The sequence below is a fragment of the Centrocercus urophasianus genome, unplaced genomic scaffold (assembly GCF_019232065.1).
Source record: "Centrocercus urophasianus isolate 14NV4802_14NV808 unplaced genomic scaffold, USGS_Curo_1.0 seq_28, whole genome shotgun sequence".
NCBI lineage: Eukaryota > Metazoa > Chordata > Aves > Galliformes > Phasianidae > Centrocercus > Centrocercus urophasianus.
In genome coordinates, this window is record NW_024884844.1 from 4,019,651 (window position 1) to 4,036,166 (window position 16,516).

At 40.9% G+C, this 16,516-nt stretch overlaps 1 protein-coding gene across 2 annotated transcripts; it reads left to right on the forward strand.

Annotated features, from left to right (window-relative positions):
- Window positions 1-22: 22 nt before the first annotated feature.
- On the forward strand, window positions 23-13,317 carry EAF2 (ELL associated factor 2). 2 transcript variants are annotated; one of them, XM_042827401.1, is made up of 6 exons: window positions 23-150; window positions 1,551-1,645; window positions 2,469-2,605; window positions 3,350-3,495; window positions 6,911-7,177; window positions 12,448-13,317. In XM_042827401.1, the coding sequence occupies exons 1-6, from the start codon at window positions 48-50 to the stop codon at window positions 12,492-12,494; spliced, it is 795 nt and encodes a 264-aa protein (XP_042683335.1). In that variant the 5' UTR covers window positions 23-47; the 3' UTR covers window positions 12,495-13,317. The 2 variants fall into 2 exon arrangements, with proteins under 2 accessions (XP_042683335.1, XP_042683334.1); XM_042827400.1 differs by lacking the exon at window positions 12,448-13,317 and adding an exon at window positions 7,658-11,959.
- Window positions 13,318-16,516: the final 3,199 nt, after the last annotated feature.

A 16,516-nucleotide genomic window follows, 5' to 3' on the forward strand; every position in this document is an offset into this window, starting at 1 on the left:
GGGCCGCCCGGGCGGGTCATGGTGTGAGGTGTGCGGCGCGCGCCGCCATGAACGGGATGGCCCCGCCGCTCGTCGAGCCCAAGGAGCGGGTGCTGCAGCTGGGCGAGACCTTCGAGAAGCAGCCGCGCTGCGCCTTCCATACCGTGCGCTGTGAGCTGAGGGGCGTGCGAGGGGGCGGCAGGTGCCGGGCTCCAGGTGCCGGGCTCCAGGCTCCGGCTTGGCGCGGGACCGGACCCAGAGGAGCTCCCGCGGCCCGCGGCGCCTCGGTCCCTGGCTTGGGGGGGGGGGGGAAGGGCCCGGCCCGGGCGGCTCTGCCTGCAGCCGGGCGGTCCCCGCGCGCAGGGCTCGAGCTCTGCCCTCTCGCGCTTCGTTTTCAGGTGCCGAGCGCAATTCGGCATCAAAGGTTACGGGGAGGCGTTCGTCGCGGCCGCTGCCCGGAGAGCCGTGCCCTCGCGGTAGCTCGGAGGCGGCCGCCCTGGGGCTGATACGAGGCCGGGCCGGCGGCTCCGAGCGCTGCCCCGTTCGCTCACGCGCTCCCCTCGGGGCCGCACGCCGGGAGGGGAGCACGGCGCGTGGGCAACTGTGCTGAAATGAGCCCTCGTTCTGAAACTGTGCCGGGTGCTTCCCACCATTCCCGCTTTTCGCTGACTGCAGTAATGTGATTATTTGTTCTGAAATCTGTTTTGAAATCTCTTTTCCTTTCCAACGAATGAGCCATAGGAACTGGCGCGCTCATCGCCGCTGCGCGCGGAGATCGCTCTGACACCTGAGGAGCTGGTTAGCAAATGACTGAAAGGGAGCGCAGCTGCCGGCTGCCACTGAAGTTCAGAAGTCAGCTTATGGGAGCTGAAGTCTCTCGGTTTGAACTGCCCGCTGGCTGTAGCTTAAAGCAAATATCCCTCCTCGCTCCTGTTTAGAAGCTCTGGAACTGCTATGCTCGATTCTGCCAGCTCAGGGGATTCTGCAGCCCTGGGCTGTGAGCACGGAGCGCTTCTCAGGGTCCCGTAGCAAGGCTGTTCCCCAGCAGCACGCTGTGTGGGGCCTAAGACTCAAACCCACACGCACTGCGGCACAAAGAATTTCCCCCTAACATCTCACAGCCCCCCAGACGTGCTCCAACAGGTCTGTGCCCTTCTTTGCTGGGGGCCTCAGAGCTGAATGCCGGCTTCAGGTGGGGCCTCGCAAGAGCTGAGCAGAGAGGGACAATCACTTCCCAGGGCCTTTCAAAAGCTATTTATTGCCTTTCTGGAAGTATTTAATTGAAGTTATTTTCCTTTGAAGTCTAACGCATCCAGTCTCCTATCCTTTAGCACCTAACAGTGCTTCCTAAATTTTATCTGAAAGGTGTTAACATTTAAGCTGAATATGGAGAAAAGAGGCTTAACTTTGAATTCTGCTAATTTACTGATCTGATCAGGGAACAGCAGGTGATACGCCAGCAAAAAAGGTCATGGCATAATAGTCTCCAGTGGAAATGATATTCAGAGCATGTCTAGGATTAGAAGGCTCCTGAAAAGCCCGGAAATAATCCAGTTTCATCTTATTTTTAGATGACTTTAAGCCTGCGTCTATTGATACTGCTTGTGAAGGAGACCTTGAAGTTGGCAAAGGTGAACAGGTGACGATAACACTGCCGAATATTGAGGTGAGGGGGATGGCTGAAGAGTGGCAGGCACATGGGATGGTATATTTTGCTGTTGTAGAATCACAGAACGTTTTGGATTGGAAGGGACTTAGTCTCTCCATTTCCACCCACCTGCTGTGGATAGAGTCACCAACCATTAGATTAGGCTGCCTGGTGCCCCAACCAGCCTGGCCTTGGTCACCCCATAATTATCTCTTATGGTTTATTATCATAAAAATATGTTGAATATAGGAGTATACAAAGTTTTAATGCTGCTTCAGAGCTGCTTGTGGAATTTTTAGAGTTCAAAACCAGTTGTTCTAATGTGTAAAACTGCAGATGATCTAAAGGTTAAACAGCTGTGCTGTAGCTTTAAGTGTATTCACTGAATTGGAAATAAGTTGTAGGATGACCCTGAAGTGTTGCATACGCTGAAAAGCTTTATGTGGATGTTGGCAGTGTGAGTTTCCCCTTGGTATTTACTGCAGTAGCACAGTTCTAAAGCAGGAAAGACTGGAAAGGGAAAATTTACTACCTGCCATGCTTTACTGCTCTGCTTATTGGTTACTGAAACCCCTTTTGGTAAAAGGAGTCCTACAGTAAATATGCTGTGATCTGGAAATAAGTTTGAAACTGATTAAATGCTAAAGATGAAATTCCCTTCAGTCAGTTACCAGCTGCTTTTGGTCATGGTTGAGTCTGATTTGAAATAACCAATAGCATTCCTCAAAGCTAGAAATGATTGCTTATAGTGAATTTGTCATGTTTGTGATGGATTGTTTGCTGTTCTTAAGAAGAAAAAGTACTACATAGTAACATTTGCTGGACTCTTCTGGTTTACCAGGGCTCCACTCCACCGGTGACAGTGTTCAAGGGCTCCAAGAAGCCTTACCTAAAGGAATGTATCTTAATTATCAATCATGACACTGGAGAATGTCGCCTAGAGAAACTTAGTAGCAACATCACTGTGAAGAAAATCAGGTGGGTAATTTACAAGATGAACAGCTGTCCTCGTTCAGAAAATCTATTTGTTAGAGTTGAAATTGAGATATGCTTCAGCCCATTACTATTTTTATCATAACTTTGTATTTAGAAAGTCTCTGGTCTTGTTCAGTAGAGTGAAAAGCCCATGATCTCAATACACCAACTTTGCTTTGTGGGTTCTGAGTCTTGACCAGCAGAAATCATAGAGAAGTTGTTTTTCCTCTGCTTTATTTTAACTAAGAAGTGGCGCATTGTTAAGAGGTGGCAACTACTATCTAAAGAATATAGGGGAGGGCAAATCTCTTTGGAAAGTACTTTGCATAATGTCTTCTGACTTCTAAATGAGAAAATAGACAAAATATCTGTTCTGGTTTCAGTTGTAGCTGTGACTTGTTTTTCCCATACCAAGTTTGTGTTCTTTTGTACTGCTGAACCTTCAGAACTTTCAGCAGTTATTAGTGAGTGATCTTCGGTAGCCAGTTATTATAACAAGTCAACTAACAAAGAATACAAAACTTACTGGCAGTGTATTTAATATATATATGTATTACATCCATATCTAATAATATGCTAATAAGATTAATTCATGTACTTGTAAGTGTAATTATGTTACTTAGGAAGATATGGCAAATAATTCCATAAGTTGAGCTGTAGCATCCCCTGAATTCCTGTCTTCTATCTGGTGTCTTCTATCTGGTATCCTGTCTTCTAAACAGTGACAGTTTTATTCTTTTTAAACAGAGCTGAAGGAAGCAGTAAGGTTCAGTCTCGTATAGAACAGCAACAGCAGCAAATCCGAAACTCAACTAAGACTCCAAACAACGTTAAAAATTCCCCACCAAAAGACAAGATGTTTCCATCCTCCCCTATGGATGACATTGAACGAGGTAAGCTCCACTGCTTAGAAACTTTGCTCTTAACTAAGATTTTTTTAAAAGCAGAGTGTGTTTTAGTTTGACATTGACTCCAGAAGTCTGATCTTGCAAGCACTTTAACCCCATGCTTTGGTTCAAGTGGTAGCAAAGCAGTGTTTGAAACTGAACCTTAAAATCAGGTGAATCATTAGGCTTAATCTCACAAGTTATACTGCTTTTACTGATTTATTTTTTTTTTCTCATGCTGCTTCTTTAATCAAGCAGAAAGTAGACTGTATTGTGGTACTGCAACCAGTGTAGTCATTTCCCATGTTGACACAACTGCTTCTTCAGGACTGTTTCTCTGTGTTCTGCAGACGTGTAGTTTGCAGTGCATTACAACTCAATTTTTGAATTCCCAGATGAGACTCGTGAAAGGTGACATTCAAGCGGGGGGGAAAAAAATACAGCAAGTGCCTGCACAACTCATCTCTTGAACAGTGCTGTGTGCTGTGTTCTTGAGGCACTGGTTTGGTGAGACATGTATTTTGTGTAGAGGCAGGCCTTACTACCTTTTGGAGGGCAGAGAAAATGGCAGGTGGTAATTACTTGCTACAGAAATACTGACAGGTGACAATTTCAATCAGAGTTGATGTCTATCTCCAAAGATGTTCTAAATTCCTTCAAATAGGATTTTCAGATGTCACTATGAAGATTTTTTTATTTAATTGTTTTGGGTTTAAACTCTGACCAGAACTTTTCACACTATGGAACAGTATTAGAATAGAGCTGGAGTTGCAAAGACTAAGGAAAGCCTGAGTGCAGCAAATGAAATAATGCTTTTTCTTGGTGCTCTGTTGTTTTTGGGGAGTGGGAGTGTTGAACATATTGCAAGATACCAAAGTGGCTGCCAAAATACATCAGACTCTTTTGTACTGCCAGTCCAATTTTGAGTGCTACTTAAGAAAATGCAGAATAATTGAGGAACAGGGCTGGAAGGGACCTCTTAAGGTTATCCAGCCCATCCTTCTGTTCTAAAGTCAGATTTCTGATGATTTTTTTTTACCACTTTTTTTTTTTTTTTTTTTTACTAAGTTCTCTGGTGGTGGATTTTGAGTTCTCCTTGGCAGTTTATTCCAGGGCTTTGTTTTCCTTATGGTTTACATTCACCATGTAAATACAGGCCAGACTACTCTACTTTTTTAAGTAGCCCTTAACGTACTCAGAAAACTGCTGTGCCTTGCTCATTCTTTCTTCAAAATGATGCCATCTGGTTCATTCTTTTGTGGAAGATTTCTAGATCTCTAATTCATTGTCACTCTCCTCTAGCTATCTTCCAACTAGTTTAAAAATTTCCTGAAGTGTGGTGCCAAAAACCAGTTAGTGTTTCAGCTGAGGTTTTAGCCCTGCTGCTCTGAGCAAGAAGGCTGGCTTACTGGCACTTTCTTCGTATGAGAAGACCAGATAGGATCTCATCTCAGCGTGATGCTTGTCAATTCTGCTGCAGCATGATACAGTAGAACTGTGTTTAGTGATCCACTGTAACAAGCTCTTCCAAAGTGTTGCCTGCTTAATCATTCCTCATCCTGTGGTTGTGTAACTGACTATTCCTGTTTAAGTACACCACTTTGAACTTGTTACTATCTTCATTTTCTGGGGCGGGAGGAAGGTCTCTCTTTATTCCTCCAATGTAGGTGTAGCCCTTCTCCCTCTGTCTAAAAAGACTTTTAAATTCAATTGTTTCAGAATTCAAGGCACAGTTCTCATTCACCAGTGTTTGGTGCTGTTAACTTAATTTTTTTAAATTGGTAGTCATAGGTTAAGCAGGGAGGAAGAGGCATTAAGTGCATAGAACTTGAGTGCTGTATCTTGGTTAGCTTACAACCTCAGATGGGTGGTAGATCAGTCCTTGGCCTTCCTTCTCTAGAATTATTTTGAAGTATCATCTTGGATCTTTCTTCTAGCTGCTTTTTAAATTTTGCCGTAGACTTTCTGGCTTATTTCTATGCTGATGTTGTGCTTGCCCTTAGCTGCAGGATGCTTCCAATTTTTTAACCTCCTTTTTTTTTTCCTTATGTTTGAGTCAGATAGCCAACGTGGTCTTTTAGTGTACTTTCTAATCTTCCTTGGCATTGAGTTAGTTTGCCCTTGCAGTCATAGCCATGCTATTTCAGGAACTGCCAGTTTTCCTGAGTGCCTTTTTTCCTTTAGGCTGGCCTTTGATAAGTTTGACTGGCCAAAACACCTTTTCCTTTGGACTGACCTTTGATAATGAAGGATTGGAAGCATTCATGGAAGTTTGTGTTTAAGCTTGTTCTTCTGTTCTCCCTTCTTGATTTGATTAAGTCTCAAACAATCGTTCTTTTTGATCACTTTCATCTTCAATATGTTCTTCCATACTAGAGAATGTGAAGTAAGATGAGCTACCTTCCTTAAGTACATTTCATGTCTGCCGTATCAAAGCTGCTCCTGAAGTACTCCAAGTACTTGTAAGACCACCATAGCAAATGGCTGGATAGTTACAACCTTGTGTGATGGTGAACTTTTGCCCTCTGGGTTACTCCTCAAGCTGATGCATAAGATCTCCATCCAGTGTGGTTCAGCGGTCTGTTTCAGACTTCTCACTTCAGCAGCACCTCTTTTTTGCCTAATTATTATGTGTACTTTGCAAAGTTTAGTTTCCTCAGTGGTGAACTTTAGCTGTTATTTATCAAAAATGCAAACTTTGTAACACAATCTTTCCAGTCATACCATTCTAAATACTATATTCAGGTGAGTTATTTAGCCAAAAATACAAGATTTATTTGTTAACTTCAAGTCTTTCTTGTCTCCTTGTTGCTCTAGCTTTTTTCTTTTTTCTCCAAGTCTATAAGGAGAACAAGGCAAACAAGGATTTGATGAAATGATCCTAATGTGAAACTGTAGATGGTTCCTTCGGATATTTTGTGTGTTTAACTTAATTTTGATCAAAATGTCACATTGTCTGTGTGCATGTTGGTTGCATTGCTGAACTGCTGGAAGGTATTTTGAGTGCAGTTACTGACATTTTGCTAACTTATGTGATTTTTTAACTGCAGCTTTTAATCAGGGAAAGACATCTTCAGAGAGCTAGGGAAAATATAAGACTAGCTAGTCACAGAAATTAAAGGTTATGTGGGATGCATTACCCTGTGGAATATGGGGTTCACATTTGGGTTCACCAGTTACCCTTGTTCTAAAGCTTGACTTGAAAGGGAAATACTGCCCAAGCTCTGGGAGAGGAAAGCCACATGACAAACCAGGTGTTTGCTTATACCCTTTTCTTTGTTCTGAGATTTTCTGATTTTTTTTTTTTCTCTCAGTAACATGTTGATTTGTGTACCTGATTTTTTTTTTTTAATCATGATTTTCTTTGTCCTTCTTATACATCAACTATGGTAATGCTAATTGAGAAACATATTTTTTGCAGAACTAAAAGCAGAAGCCAGCATCATGGACCAGCTGAGTAGTTCTGACAGTTCATCTGACTCCAAAAGTTCTTCCTCCTCCTCATCAAGCAGTGAAAATAGTTCCAGTGAGTCTGAAGATGAGGAAGCAAGGCCCTCTCTTCCAATGTCAATGCCATATCTGCAGCCACAGCCTGCCGTGTCTGCCATACCACATCAGGCTCTTCCTGACAAAGATGCCAGTCATAACAGATCCCAGGAGAACAGTGGTCATATGATGAATACACTACGTAAGTACAAAGACTGTTCTTTTCTTAGTATGCAATTCCAGACATCAAGATTCTGAAAGGAAACCATATTGTTTTTAAGTATGTCTCTGTTTTAATTAAAACTGTGGGAAGCAATGCTAAGGTTTGATTGTTCAGCCAAGGTCTGAATTAGATGCTAGACTAGAAGGCTTTCGGTCCCAAGAGGTACTAAATTAAAGCTGGTGCAGTTCTAAGCTGTTCTGGCTTCCTCCCAGTTCTATACGTTGAGACTGCAGAACAGCAATTTTGTAATGAAAGTAGTTGAACTTAAAGGGTACTTCCAAAACATGTAATTTCTTGGTTAGAACTATGGGAAAGATACCACACTGACAATACTTGGAATTACAGAAAAGATGGCATATTCTTAGCTACTTCAGTTACTGTTATTCATGGCACTGGCCCAGCTGGACAGCGTGGCAAAACTCTCCTCTGCATATAAGAAGGGCAGTTGTTTATTTTCAGGTGATACTGTCTTATTCCACCAATCCAACCAACTGAAAACGTTATTTGAAGAGTAGCTGCTGCTGTGTTCTTCAGCAAGTGGTTGAAGAATTGCTGCACCACTTGGAATGTGTTGATGAGTGTCATCCAAGAAGGACATTTTGGTCAGAGGAGGGGGGAAAAACAGTAGGTAGAGTCTCAAGTCTGCTACCTAAATAAGCAGGAGCATTCAGACATTGGAGTTGTAAATGTTCAGCTGTTTGAAAACAAGTATGTTTTTTTAATTAGGTGTTTAACTGCAGGCTCACAATATAAGAGATTTCTGTGAAACCCTACTGTACTGCCCAAGATCTTTAAGGCATATCATTTATGTGTAAACTGGTTCTATTGAAATTTCAGACTCTGGCAGGCCTACTTTTGTTTCAACACCTAATAGATAACGTGAACAGGTTTGGTGATTGTTTTTTTGTTTTGTTTTTTTTCATAGCAAGTATTTAAATATTTAAGTATCTGTGGTTACTTTGTTATCAGAGATGAGATCAGATGGAAAAGTCTTGTGACTTCATGTGCCAAGAAGTAAATGCTGTCTGCATTTTACTGTCAATGTAGAAAACAACATCTTTGTAATTTGTGTGACTTCAAAAGGTGCCATTTATTTCAACCATCATTCACAAATGAGATTTACCATTCTTCGTGCTTTATTTAAAGCTCCTATGAAAATGTGATGAAGCTCTTCCTCCTTGACAGAATCCCAGCTGGCCAAACTTCCACTGAGAAACACTCTTAAGAGTACAGGTGGCTAACTCTACTAGTTCCAACAATCATAGTGAGAAAATGCTGCTTGAAACATGACAACATCAAAGCCATTGCAGAGGAAGTTGATGACTTAATGCCTGAGAACTATGTAGACAGGTGAAACCTTCTGTTTTGTAGCATCAAGCCTCAGGCTTAACTAGCTTGCGTAGCTATTTAGCTTAGCTCTAAATTGGAGAGACCTGAATTTGACAGAAGGCTTTCTTGGTAGATAAGAAATTAGCTGGATGATCACAGCCAGAGCTGTGGCTAGCAGCTCTTTGTTCAAGTGGAGACCAGTGACAAGTAATGTTCCTCAGGTATTGATATTAGGACTGATGCTGTTTAACATTTATCAGTGTCATGGACAGTGGGATCAAGTGCATTCTTGGCAAGTTTGCTGATGATGCCAAGCTAAGTGGTGCAGTCAACACCCTGAAGAGAAGGGATGCCATCCAGAATGACCTTGACAGGCTTTTGTGGTGGGCTTGTGAAAACCTCATGAAGTTCTGGATGTTGATCAATGTAATCTCCAGCACAAACACAGGCTGGGTGGAGAATGCACTGAAAGCAGTCCTGAGGAGAAGTACTTGTGGATGTTAGAATCATAGAATATCCTAAGTTAGAAGGTACTTATAAGGATTATTTACTCTAACTCCTGGCTCTAGGCAAGGCCTCAAAAAATCAGACTGCCAGAGAGTGTTATCCAGACACTTCTTGAACTCTGTCAAGTTCAGTGCCAAGACAGCTTCCCTGGGCAGGATGTTCCAGTGTCTGAACACCTCATGGTGAAGAACCTTTCCTGATATCTAACCTGAATATCCTGTTGCCACTTCATGCTGCTACTTTAGGGCCTATCCTTGGTCGCCACGAAGAGGAGATCAGTGTCTGTCCTTCCTCTTCCACTCTTAAGAAAGCTGTAGGCTGTGATGAGGTCTCCCCTCAGTTTCCTCTTTTGTAGGCTGAACAGGTTGCCCAGAGAAGCTGTGGATGTCCTGTCCCTGAAGATATTCAAGGCCAGCTTGGATGGGGACTTGGGCAGTATGATCTGGTGGGTGGCAGTCATGCCCTGTGCAGAGGGATTGGAACTGCCTGATCTTTAAACTCCTTTCCAACCTGATTCTGTGAGGATCCCAGTTCTATTTAATTCTTAATTCCATAGCTCACTTGAGTACCGTTAATGTTTGAAATACACTGCAACTAGACAAAGATTAAGAAAGTCATTTTGAAGGAGAACGTGTTTCCTCCAGCTCCCTTGGTGAGGAAATTTGGCAGGAGAGGGTAAATAACAGTGCAACCTGGAGACGCTAAATGAATAGCACGTGGTTCTAGCTTGAGTGGCAGGATTTCTCTGTTGGGGTCCTGCACAGTCATTTCTTCCACCTCGAATGTTTTTCAAAAATAAAACACTGAAGCAACAAATGTCAGCACAAACAAATAGTTTGCTTGTCTAATCCTGTTTTGAGGTTTGATCATGCATGTGCGTGACTGGTTTTGTGTGCCTCTGCAGAATCAAGGCTGTGATTAGTAATTAGTGAAGTTTTCTTTGGCTTGCTGACTGCAGGCAGAAGTTTGGGGACCGGGTTAGAGAGAGGTTTCATCTTAGGTGTATAAATCATACAGTTGAGCTTTTGTGGAACTTGGAAGACAGGAGCATGGTAACAAAATACTTCTATGAGAAATAATTTACCTTCTCAGGAATCAAGAGCTCAAAGCTGCCTCCTTATCCTCAGCAGCAAGGCTCACATCCTGCTTCTTTCTCTTTCTCCCTTCAGAAGCTGATCTAAGCTCACAACTTGCCTTATGACAAAGCTTGTAAGTGCTGACACTAGTTAATCTCTTTACAAATATTTGAACATATGTTGCTTTATGTTTACTTGCTTAGCATAACTCTCATTTACGAAGTCCAATTTTCTAGGAAAAATCAGTACACTGGCTATACTGGGGCAGTGTCTCGTGTGTTTGACTTTCAACACAGCTTCAGTTCTCTAGATTCTTTTTGGTGCTGGTACAGCAACCAGTCATGAAATACTTTTCCTTGTATTTGTTTGGTGTTGGTGAACCAACTATGATCTATGAAGCGCAGACGCTCTTATGAGTTTCCCTGTCCCAAATAACTTCTTGCATGAATTCTAATGTATTATAGCCACAGATCTGAAAGTTTAGGAAGTGTCATGGTTTGCAGGGTAATCTATTTCATTTGTTTAATGTTACTGGTAAGCACTGGCACTGTGGAAGACTGAATTCCCCATTTTTCTCCCACTTTATTACTGTCTGCAACAGTACGACTGACTGTAGATGGTTCTTCAGAGTCCTGATGAATGAAGCTTCCGTTCTTGCACAAACCTATCCAAAATATACTAACTCTAGTCTCTGTTATTTTGCCATCTTTCTGATGGCAAAATCCTCTTAGAGGCAGAGTTAGAAAGATGGGCCAGAGAGTTTTCCCTGAAATATATCCAAATGTATTACTTGTGACTCTGGAACTTGGAGTCCTTGCTTTTCCCATCTGCTGGTTTTCACAAGCGTTGGTATTTCTGGCTGGTGTTATTCAGTTTGTGTAATTTCTATTAACTGTGTTGAAATAACTTCTGAAGGCTGCAGGAATCATTATTTGGAAGGTTATCTTCTTGTTCTTACTGCAGCCATCTCTCCAAGTAGGTAGTGCATAATAGGATTTGGATTTCCAAGAACTCTTTGATTGTTTTTCTTTGAGTGATAAATGCTTGAGTTTAATTTGCTAATGCCATAATGAAATGAAATATTGTTTTTCAGGTTAATATATTGTGCTGAATTTCTGACAGATTACATTTTCTTTGAAAATTGCTTTTTAAACATTATAAATGATGTGGCTGTAAATATTCTCTTTAGAATTGGAGAAATGACTACAACAGTACTTTAAAGGTTGCTGAAAATATCCATCTGTGCTATTCTTGTCTTATATAAACAGTGTTTTCTGCTTTGTTGCAGAGAATCCTATACCACGCTTCCTAAGCTGTAGTGATGACATAGTGGAAAATAGAGGAAGGCTAAATGCAGCCATGTTAAAGATGTCAGCATTCTAGCAAAAATGTTATGCCTCATAACAAAACATATGATTTGAGTGTCTTGCTGGTTTTACCCTATTGAGGTTACTCTTATCTATCTGCCAAAGTGATCTGTGGAGGGTGAAAGAACGTGAAAATACTGTGCCGACTGTGTTTCAGTCATTCTCTGTGCTTTTTAGTTCATTTCTGAACAATGTGAGAGATGTATTTTTAATTTTTTATGGCTGTTTGGCAACAGAGGTGTGAAGAAAATCATGCTAGCTGGAAGAAATTCTTAATTAAAAAAATGGGGTGCTGCTGATATGGTACCTATCCTTTATAACACACTGCTGCATTTGTTTTTGTTGTTAGTGTTCTCTGATTCCTTCCCTCCCATTCCATAAGCTTATGGACATTCATTGCAAGCACCGTGTAGTCTCTGTTCTTAATTTCCCATTTTGAAATACATATATAGCTTCCAAATTAAAGTGCTGTGTGAAATTGCTTTTGATGGTTTGTTTGTTCACTTTGTTCCAAAACCTGTTTGAAATAGTAGGTCACTGATACATCTTTAAAAGGTACATCAAAGGACTGCTGTTCTTGATTGAGACATGGCTTTGTTTTCAAGTACAGCTGAGTGCATTCAAATGTTGATTGAGAAGAAAAAAGCCCAACAACTTGTTTTTCACAAAACTGCATTTGCTAGCAGCTTTCCCATTTATGAAGCATGAAAATGTGGGTGGCAAAGATAGGTGTCAGCTGTTGTGATCTTGTAATAGTAAATGCTTTCATGACTAATAAGCTAATGGCTCTCCTGCTAAGATTTTAAAATTGCAGAAATGTGGTCTCTGTGGTTCTGTCACAGAAGAGTTGGGTTCTTTGCTTACGTCGAAACTAATATCAAGTGGGTTGTGAGCCTTGAATTGGGAAAGGGGAAAATCTTGAAAGAGATTTCCTTGAAGATGACTAATATGATGACTCTGTCTCTTTTAGGAAATGACTTGCAGCTGAGTGAATCTGGAAGCGATAGTGATGACTGAACAAATCTTTGGCCTTAATGTATCACCTTCTTTTTTTTTTTTTTTTTTTTTGCTAAATATGTCTTAGCATCTGTTTTGCACTAAGATTAGATTACCAGAGACTGGAATGAATGTCCTTAATTTTTGATAATAAAGGCATCCTAATTTTCTACTGACACATCGAGTCCACAATACGGCAGCACTGATATATTGTCAGTGCTATGGTTATGTGTTTACCTTTCAGATTACTGTATTTACAGTAAAATTGTGTATGATCTGATTTTAATTGTTTTGCCTCAGCCACCTGTGTTACTTGAAAATGATTTGTAACAGATTTGTAACAGCTAGCTACTTTATATAAATAGTTATAGGATGGAGAAATTTCTGATATTTATGGAGGCAAGTTTCCTTTCTATCATTTAAATGTTGGATGCTGATCTCACAGCTTAAACTTGGAGGGTATAAAAGGGAGAGTAATGAGGTCTGCTGTGTCAGCAATGCTTTTTGTTCAGTTCACAGATTATACCTTTAAGGAAACTGCTGAATCATGTGGTCCACTTGCGCAGTTACAGTTTACAATTGTTCAACACATTGCTGAATTCCTAATTTCATTGTTTTATAGGACTTTATATTCTGAGCCTCAAGATTCCTGAGGGAACTTGTCTATTCTCTGCCTTTTTTATGCAACTTGAATAGGCTGGTCTTTTTACAACCTTTTTGTATCTAAATTTAGATAACTGCAGAGACAGCAAGGAATTTTCTTCATTTAATTCTGTAATGGAAATCAAAAATTTTCTTTGTAGGGGTATAAAAGTAATTTAATAAAGCAATATTTATCATTTTATTGTCTGCTTCTGTTTTCACCTTCTACTTACCGTAGTTGTGCCATTGAAAGGATGATGCCATTTTCCTGCTTTCTATTTCTTTATAACCAATATGTAATCCCCATCCAGCATGCAAGACCTGTGCATTTGTTGCTTTTGTATGCATTGAGACAGCAAAGCTCTTAAGAGAGCATTGTAAGTTTACAGCAATGCCAGGGACAGGTGAACGTATGTAAGAGATTGCATCCAAATGCAGTTGCTAAACCATTCTGTACTAGAGAAGAAAAGGTGTCTGCTTAGCTCTCTGCCCCCAGACTATGGCACTTGGCTGTGATCTACACCAGATAACAGCTTTCTAATGTTTCGCCTTTCTAAAGATGGGATCATAAGACAAAACAGTTTTCTGCTTATACTAAAAGTTTAAAAAAAAAAAAAATTATGTTAATGACTGTGGTTAAACAGATCTTTGAGAAGAAAAGGTTAATGAGCAATTTTAAGATAGGATGCAATGTAAATGAAGACTTTTTCAAAGGTATTGAGCTCTCTGATGAGCTATAGCGCTTGCTGTCGGAACTTTAGCAGGCTACTTTGTTCTTGGCTCCTGCTGCTGGTGAGGTTTCTATGATGATGGGAGGACCTGAGCTGTTACTGCTAATCTGTAATTGTATTAAAGCAGTGTCCTAAAATGAAATGTCCTCTTTTTGGCTTCCTCACACCCCACTGCACCCCTAATGGTTTGCATCAAAGCCTCCCCTCAGGCCAATGCTAATTTTTCTGTGTTTTTTTTTTTTTTTTTTTTTTTCTTCCTGAAGATACATGCATTTAGGGCATCTGTATGGCAGTGCTGACTAGGCTAGGATCCAAATTATGGGTAAGTGTTTACATTTCTAAATTATAATCATTCATCCTTCAGAGGAAAATGAACAACAAAAAACCACTGCAAGTGCAGCCTGCTTGTGTTTGATGTATAATTGTATTCACATGTACATGGGTGCTTAAATATAGCTCTGCAGGTAAAGCAGCTTTCCAAGTTCTTGAGTCTCAGGACTGTAACTAAGCCTGCTCTATCTTTAGGTTTTGATCTTCGTGTTAGAAGCTTTCTAGAACGGGAAGAGCCCTCATTAAGCTTTTGTACATCACTTAGTATAGAGTGGTTAGAGGTGAGCCAGTCACACCCCAGTATAAATATGTGACTTAAATGGGTGTATTCTGTCAAATGCACAGTTGTGATAATTCATGAAAGGCTCCCTTTAAATATCAGCCCAGGAGATAAGATTCTGGAACAGAGTTCCTATTGAGATAAGTGGGAAAAGATAACAGACCTTGAATGTGTGAAGAAAATGGTGCTGTGTGCTGGATGCAGTCCAAATGTATGCAGAATCGCTCCCCTTCTCTATGCTAGTGTCAGGCTTTGGCAAGCAACCTAAAGAGCTTGCTTGGATCTTTTGTTCTACAGAGGAGATTGGCTTGGGCCTCATTTGTGACCTTCTTGGGGCATTTGCTCCTCTGGCTCGCTTTGTGTGCTCTCCTGAGCAGGCTGAGCTACCTGTGACTCTTCCTTGTGTTACCAAATGGCAGAAGTGAGAAAAAGGTTGCACTGAGATCTGGAAGCATAAGAGGTATTCTTGCAGCAGGAAAACAGTTTAGGGCTTTTTTGCTCTTGCATTTTTTTTTTTTTTCCATAGGCCCTGACTTGAAAATTCTTTTCCTCTCCTTTGAAGTCATTTTTATTTCTGTTGCATTAACTAGTGATGAATGAAATCATTGTCTGCAGCACTGTCCCTACAACCTCTGAAAGCCTCTTTCAAAATAGTCTTCTGAAATGCGTATGGTTCCATCTCCTTGCTTTTGGCAGTTTTGTCTCTACATCCAGAGATACAGCATGTATGTGTGCATGCATCTCTAAAGAATGGATATGTCAGAAGAGTAAGTGCAGTTTTTATAGGTACCTAACCAAGCCACTGTGTGTGTTTGGGATTTGAGGAATATTTGCATGTCACTCGCACTGATAAATGAAAAATGTCTGCCAGTGCAACAGGAAACTGAATTTGGTCTGCCTTATGGCTGCTGCAGAAACAGCCCACCTGAGCCTTCCTCTCCTCACGGCACCTGATATGCATACGGTTTTTCTAGTAACTGCTTCTGGTCACAGTATTCAACTGTAGTAAGTTCTGATATGGTGATAATATATACTTGCTAATTGCAGCTATGTTGCCTGACAGCTTCCAGTTTTCTTAAGATCTCTGTCCTGCTCTTGTTTTCCATGAACCCTGCCTAGGGGCAGTGGGACAGGCTAAGGTGATCTCTTTTGGACAGCCTTGACATTGCTCTATTCCACAGCTTACACTGAGATTGCCATTTACTTGTAGTTTTACATCTATCTGTAATTCTCTCTTGAGATTCTTGCCACAGTGCTACAACGTGCCCTTAGGAAGCTCTTATAAACATCAGGCTCTGTATAATGTCCATGCAGCTGCGTGGTAAGCAATGATCTTGTTTCCTGAATAATCTTCAGAAATTATTTTGCTGTCCAAGCAGGAACTACTCCAGTTATTCCATCAGAATTTTTAGATCAATGTTTATTACTTTATTACATAACTATTTTGGAGGGAAATGGAAGATAACTTTTTTTTTTTTTAGAATAAGTGGCTTTAATGAGTTGCTCCTGTGTTAACAGACTGAATCATCTTGAGAAAGGAGCAACAGTATTTCTAAGAGTTATTATTTGTTGAGTCTTTCATGAGTGGTTTCTGATGAAGAGATCAACTCAGACAGTAGTTTGCTTAGGTTTGGGCCATAGAAGCATTTCATCATTTCTGGTTAACACTTCGAATTTTCTTTGCAATTTCTATACAAATGTTTCTGAGAACATCCTTCTTAAACAGTGCAATGAGGACACCTAGAATGGGCAAAAATGAAGTGTCAAGAGGAGGAAGGAGATCAACATGGCTTACAGTGGTTCCAAGCCTGAAATCTTGCCTTCATGTCGATTCCTTCCCTCGCCATTTTTTGAAGTCATTCAACTAACCTTGCAAGGATGTAGGGATGATCTGGCAGGATGTGGGGCTCAAATCAGCTTTTGGCAATGATGTAAAATTAAGAATGAAGGAGAGAGTTTTGAAAAAGGGGTTTTGCAATTTCTTAAAATCTACATTTCTGCTTTTTGGAGGAGATAAGGGAAATGGAAAAAGAAGGTGGAGATGTACTGAAATGAGGAGA

Coding starts and splice junctions, on each gene's coding strand:
- EAF2 (XM_042827400.1), top strand. CDS start 48: ATGAACGGGATGGCCCCGCCGCTCGTCGAGCCCAAGGAGCGGGTGCTG. Junction 2,606..3,349: donor ATCACTGTGAAGAAAATCAG/GTGGGTAATTTA, acceptor CTTTTTAAACAG/AGCTGAAGGAAGCAGTAAGG. Junction 7,178..7,657: donor TCATATGATGAATACACTAC/GTAAGTACAAAG, acceptor GTTTATTTTCAG/GTGATACTGTCTTATTCCAC.